The sequence below is a fragment of the Argentina silus genome, assembly GCF_951799395.1.
Source record: "Argentina silus genome assembly, chromosome: 9".
Lineage (NCBI taxonomy): Eukaryota > Metazoa > Chordata > Actinopteri > Argentiniformes > Argentinidae > Argentina > Argentina silus.
Window position 1 is genome coordinate 7,914,969 of NC_139663.1, and position 6,936 is coordinate 7,921,904.

General features: G+C 40.0%; 1 protein-coding gene across 1 annotated transcript; it reads right to left on the reverse strand.

The window, feature by feature from the left end:
- Positions 1-694: 694 nt before the first annotated feature.
- Positions 695-2,989, reverse strand: galr2b (galanin receptor 2b; the record flags this gene model as incomplete). The annotated part of the gene is made up of 2 exons (XM_083676474.1): positions 695-1,463; positions 2,616-2,989. The coding sequence occupies 2 exons, from the start codon at positions 2,987-2,989 to the stop codon at positions 695-697; spliced, it is 1,143 nt and encodes a 380-aa protein (XP_083532600.1).
- Between the last annotated feature and the right edge of the window lie 3,947 nt (positions 2,990-6,936).

Here is a 6,936-nt window from a genome sequence, read left to right on the forward strand (position 1 = left end):
GTAGCTAGCTGTAGGCTAACATATACAGGGAAATGCCCTGAAAATTACATCATAAAGCAGAAATGCTGACACCATGAATAGACACTTTTCCCACAAATGCGAGCACTGGCGAGGGCGCTGGCACTAGGGGATGTGTCTGAAATTGCTATTTTGAAGACCAGAATTTTTCAGCACAACAAACACTTCTCTTTTACTGCTACTCCACCCACCTGAGCGCAGGAGAGACAGCGTGGTAATTTCAACTGTTACCGGCAACACAAATTGCCAATACGCCTGTGTTTGGACTTGCGTCCATTTTGTGCTGGTTGAAAATAGAGCCCTTTGAATTCAATAAAGTTTAATTAGAACGTATGGTGAATAGGATAGTAAGGGATAGTTTGCAGCATTTAGATTACAAGAGCAACACAACTCTAAAGTGGTCAAGTGCATTCATATACTGATTCTCCATCCATGAACCAATAAGTTATGTATATATACTTATACACCACAGAGAAACATGCAAAGAACACAAACTTGTCTAACACAAACATAAATAACAACAAATAGGGATTTAAAAATACTGCGTTCCCCTTCCCCTCCTATCAATTCTGATTTGTTGCTACAGTACCTCAAAATCTGAGATATCCCCAGATATCACCATCTATGTCTTTTTGATAAGGCAACCCTGCACACAGCCCTTCACCATAGCTTGTCATCAAGTGCAAGGCTGCTTCAGGAAAGGTAGGGTTAATGTCATTGTGGCTTCTCTTGGCTCAGCGATAGGCCGATTGCTCATTTCACAGTCATTCTGTCGTACATTCTCCTCATGCATTTGAGACACTTCTGTGGATGCAGCTTCAAACCCAGGCACTGTGTTGGCCACATGCACCACATGTACTTTATTCCTACCCTTCTTACTGAGGATGCAGCTGAACACCTTCTTGAAGCCTTTGCGAAAGTGCTTGGACACTAAAGCATACACAATGGGGTTGAGGCAGGAGTTGGCATAGGCCATGCAGTGCGAGAGGATCCTGAAGGCATACGTGGTCTGGTTGAAGGGAAAGTCTCCATACAGGTAGCACAGGATCACCACATGGTAGGGCAACCAGCATATGCAGAAGAGCACAGTAACAATGATGATCATTTTGGTGACTTTGCGCTTGGCCCTCTTGGACTCTGACATCCCGTCCAAAGGGTCCACGGCTGTCCACAGGTACTTGATGGTTCTGGTGTAGGAGAGGCTCACGATGAGCACAGGGATCACATAGCCAAAGACAAAGGTACATGTGTCCAGCACCTTCCGGTTGTGCTCTTCCCAACCAGGGATGCACACGTTGCTGTTGGCGAAATCAATGAGGTCATAGTAGCTCAAGTACGGTCCTGCAAAGACCAGTGATAGACCCCAGATGACTACCATGGCAACCACTGCATTACAAGGCGTTCTCAGTTCTCTGGAACGAAGAGGGTAACGAATGGCCAGATACCTACCGAAAAGAAAGTAGACACTTATTATCTTCATTAAAAGCGTTGGTTTTGAAATTTATGTTTTATATGTTTAATTGAAAATCAACAAGAATTTAATTATACTCCACTCCATGCCAAACACCATATTCTAATATGGAATTAATTGTTTCTCCTGTGAATATCCTGTGCTAGCTCAGAGACACTTTAACTCTTAGATTAAATTGCACGATGCACCTCTTGGGTTAATAGGGGGAGTTGGTGCTGCAAATGTTTTTTATGAAAATAAATGAATCTGTGGGTTGTTCATCCCTGCCTGGCTGTAAAATAATTGCTGCTGGGGATTCTAGGTCTCAACTGTACACTGAGCGGATGCTCATTCCTCACATGGAGGAAATCTATCAAATTAATGTGCCTCTCTAAAAGGTAAACAAAACCAATGTGTGGTTTGAGGGCACAAACTGAACAACACCAGCCATTTTCATTGTGCTGAGCCTGTGGCCCTGCAGAATCAATGGCACCAATTTATGCAGGAAGAATACATCAGTGCTTGTATACTGTATTACATGATGAATTCAGATTTTCAGGTCAAGATCTCCACTCCCATGTTCACACTTTACGACAGATAAAATGCCCTCCTCTTGATCATGCTACCACAGTGTTAGTATTACAAACAATTAGTATGACGAACCGGGCAGCTAAGAGAGAAGTGTCCTATCTACTTTCTCCTGGTCTCATCATGAAAATGCTTTGTGAAAATGTCACCAAACGCCATTTTGGAACAATGACCTGTGGGTGAATATTTCTTACATTATTGTCATGTCCTTTGCCAATTATGTGTCCATCCTCGTCCTCAAAGTCTCATGGTATTGAAAGCTTGTGTGGAGAGGAAGTGTTGACATTAATGAGGTGAGTAAGAAGACCTTGGCTTGGTGAGTTCTGTCCACTATAATTGGCTTCGACCTTTGAAGCTGCACACTCAGGAAGTGTATATGACGCTAGCGGAACTCAGTTGCTAAAAAATAGACACGATGACAATGATGATGATGATGATGATGATTTGTACTGTATATTCATTACTTGAATTTGAGCTGAAATCTTTGAAAATTAAGGGCAAATGTAGATACAACTACATACTGAATGTACTGTAGGTAAAATGTAGTACAAAAACATACCTGTCAACAGAGACAGCGGCGAGAGTGAAACTGCTGGCATACATGGTGAGATTGATGAAGAAGTGGACCACCTTGCACATGAAGGAGCCAAACACCCAGCCCTCCAGGGAGTAGATGGTTGCTTGGAAAGGCACACAGAAGATGATGAAGAAGAAGTCTGCCACACTGAGGTTGAGGATGAACAGGTTGGTGGTGTTGTACCCCACTTGACCACTGCGGAGGAGCACGGCCAACACCAGGCTGTTGCCAATGGTACCCAGCAGGAAGATGAGGGAGAATACCACCGAGACAATTATACTAGTCGGGTTCAGCTGGTAGCTCTCTGATGCATTCCACTGCCCTCCTGTTTTGCTGAAGTCTTCCAGATCAGACATTTTTGGCTGCTGTAAACTCTGAAAAAGAATAGTGTGTGAAAACTGTGAAAAGTACATGACTGGATGTTGTTAATTCTGTGACAATATGGCTGCAATGCAGCTACACACTGATTTAGGGAACAGCACATGCCCATGGCTGAATGCATGTTTTCAATCAAATCACACATAATTATTCCTCAACATTTCTTGATTGCAGCGTACTGTGGCTCATATTGCGACAAAAGTTCAATTCAGTTAAAATTAGCTTTGATGTTTCATTCGATTATTTTTTTTATCTTGGATGTGTTGAAAAAATACTAAACAAAGAAAAACAAGAATGATAGATTGTGTTGAAAGATTAATGATTAAAGATGAACTCAATAGTTTTAACCTATTATGAGTCACCCTGTAATTAATCTTTTTAATCATACTGACACTTTAGCAATGAGATATCATGCCAGAGACATCCAAAGATAAAAGGAAGAGACACACAGATGGTGCTGACGAATTCAAAGGCAGGTTTTGTGTAAATCCAAAAGAGAATACTCCCATGGTACTTTGTTATGCAAATTTAACTGTGGCAGAAAATATCTAGCCATAAAAAGCGGGTCCAATAGATGCACTATAGCAAGCTTGATAAGTTATAAGATATATACTGTAGGCTGAGTCTAACACAGGGGACCGTATGGATTGGACAGTATGAGACACTCACCAACTATTATTTCCAGTGTCTTGATCAGATTATTCTGTGTGGGAAAAGGTGAAATAGTTTTCCCTCAAGTCAAAACCAGCAGAGCTGTGAAAAAAGCAAACAAAAGACAACCATGTATTACTGCTGTCATGAACAGGAGGCAGTGCATGCTCAGACTAACCAACAACCTACCCACCCGTACTGTGTGTACTAGAGAGCCTCTTGCAATTTCTTCTGTGTAAAAAACCCCCAATCAGGTCCAGTATTATACCAGCATGGTTTCTCAAGTGTTTAGTAGGAGGAGATGGTGTGTACATAGAAATGTATGTATGCATGGAGTTTGCGGTCTACACTGAATATCAACATGATATGGTAATCTAAGGGAGTGCTCAGGCCTTCAATCAAAAGGTGCAGGGATGTCAGTTGTTTAACATACTGATGGAATCACAATTTTAGACACTACATCCGATTACATTTAATCTCTCTTTAATTTTATGATGATTGGCACATTGGCAAGTGAGTGAAAAACAGGACACATTCACAGTCATTCAAAATTATAATTTATAATTCTGAATCTGATACAAAAAGATGCATTACTCCGAAAATATGTTCAATCAATCAATCTATTGATAACAAAGTCTTCAATCAAATAAATGTGTACACTTGATAGTTAAATATGTTCTGAATTGTCAATTGTTCTTACACCAATATACAGAACAGCATGTCAAAATACAGTAATGCAATGAATGCAGGCTCAGAGGTAAAAGGTTGTCATGCAGTCATATTTACCAACTCAAGTGGATGATAGATAAATCCTGGTCCCTCAAATCAATCTTAATCCCTAATCTTAACATTGTCTAGTTCTGTGCACCCTGACGGCAATGCCCAATTCTACCTAGTTTTATTTAGTCTGCATGATGAATGTTCTTGTTTGACCAAAGATGAGTATTGGAAAATTTGCACTTACTGTAAGTACCATGCCACAGTTCTTGATAATATAATTGATGATGCATCTCTCCAGAGATGTAATGAACTACGAGAGGTAACCTGCCCAGAGGCTGATATCAGAGGCTGATATCAGAGGCTGATATCAGAGGCTGATATCAGAGGATATGTGCTATCCACTCAACTGTGTATCCTCTTTGCTTTGTGTCTAAATCATGATATATCAGTGTGGCTGTCATGATAGGAGGAAAACATAAATCAACAGAGATTAGAGAGATCCAACATTACTCTTACCTCAGGCCATTGGGTTCACAAAATCTTACTTATTGTTTGTTTGGCTTCACCTGGTTAGGCGTCAACTAGCAGAACACTTTTAGCCCACCACTTGATAGGTAGTGAAATTCTGGGTGCAAAGAAAACTTCAGCTTGTCATGACTGGGTGCAAAGACAACTTCACAACTTCAGCTTGTCATGACTTCAGCTTGTCATGACTTCAGCTTGTCATGACTTCAGCTTGTCATGACTTCAGCTTGTCATGACTTCAGCTTGTCATGACTTCAGCTTGTCATGTCCACACCGTCATCTGCTTGGCGCGAGGCAGAGTATCAACACACTAGCTTTACTAAGATTATATAAACTGGTCGAGACACCAATTGTCAGCAGTTACCATGTGCAGCAACATAACATACTGCTAGTACAGTGCCTTCGAAAAGTATTCAGACCCCTTCACTTTTTCCACATTTTGTTGTGTATAGAGTCAATTTAAAAAAGGTCTGAATACCTATATACATGAGGTATTTCTGTATTTCAATTTTAATAAATGTACTGACATTTCTACAAACTGTTTTCGCTTTGTCATTCTGGGGTATTGTGTGTGGATTGATGGCAAATTCTTTTAATTTAATCCATTTTAAATTGAGTCCACACAACAAAATGTGGAAAAGGTGAAGGGGTCTGAATTCTTTCCGAAGGCACTCTATGTATTATTGACTCCTTTTCAGATTCCCTTTTCTGTAAAAGTGGCATTAATTATCTCCTGAAACATGTTATTAAAAGGCTCTCTTTCACACTCTCTCACCCACTCTTTGTACCCCCTGTTACATCTCACTCAGACACACTCTATGTTCAATTTGAAATATCTGGACAAGGTGACAATTGCAGTGAACAGTAGACAACACTTAACAGGAACACAAATGCAAGGACAAACCCAAAATGGTATGAATAAATGCATGCAACTTTCTCTGTCACAACAAAGCTTTAGAATATATTGATTAGTAAAATGGTATTATAGTAACATAATGACTACCAAATGACTCTATTGTTTATTTGTTATTCATTTATACAAGCTATAATGTAAAATACAGTTACATATTTGTAATAGGAACTTGGCAAATACCAGTTGAAACGGGATCTATTCTATCACAAGATCCCTTTAGGAGGCAGTCTTTTATTACCATTCACTAAGCACAATACCAACCAAAAGTGACCTTGAAGGAGAAACGAGGTGAGGCAGCATTTCAATATATATATGACTCTGGCCAATGGTTCAAAACACAATGGTGTGGTGTCATACACAAAAACAAACTCTCCAACATCTTAATTGTTTTAGATAACAGTAAAGCAGCAGTAGTCTTTGAAATAGAGCTTAGTATAAAACACACACACACACACAAATGGAGCTCTATTCTTAATTCTAAAACACTTAATCATTGACTTCAGGAGTCAACTCAACATGTACCCGGACTCTCCTGTCCTGTTGCGCTCCCCAGAGAAAACATTTTTTTACATAGATTTAGAGTTTTTGGCAGGATTTCGGGAGCTGACTGACAGCTGGCAGAGAGCATGTGAAAGTGTCTGTCTGTGAAGAATGAACGCGACTAAAGATGAGGTACCAGAAAAGCTATCCGGCAAATCCCTTAGTTGGTTTAAGCCAACAGGGAGAGTAGATGCGGAAATTCTCTCCTCTTGCCTCGACTTAAGAGTGATATTTTGGTGTGGAATCACAGCAGTGGTAAGGAGACGAGGAGGATGCTAAATGAAACAAAATGATCTCTTTTGATCTATCAATGAGCATGTATGATAGGCGTATAGCAGACTCCATTTACCTTAAGAACTCTGATTCCCTGCTTTCCCTGTTATTTCAGCATGTGTTGAGATAAACATGACAGTGATTGATAGGATGTAGACAAGACACAGCATATCATGATTTGTATGAGCAATATGTGTCTGAATCTATCAATTGTATAGATAGACATGTGTAAATACTTTGCTCAGAGAAAAATATTGATATATGAATGGATGTGTATGTGTGCATTGAAAATGCATTCAACAC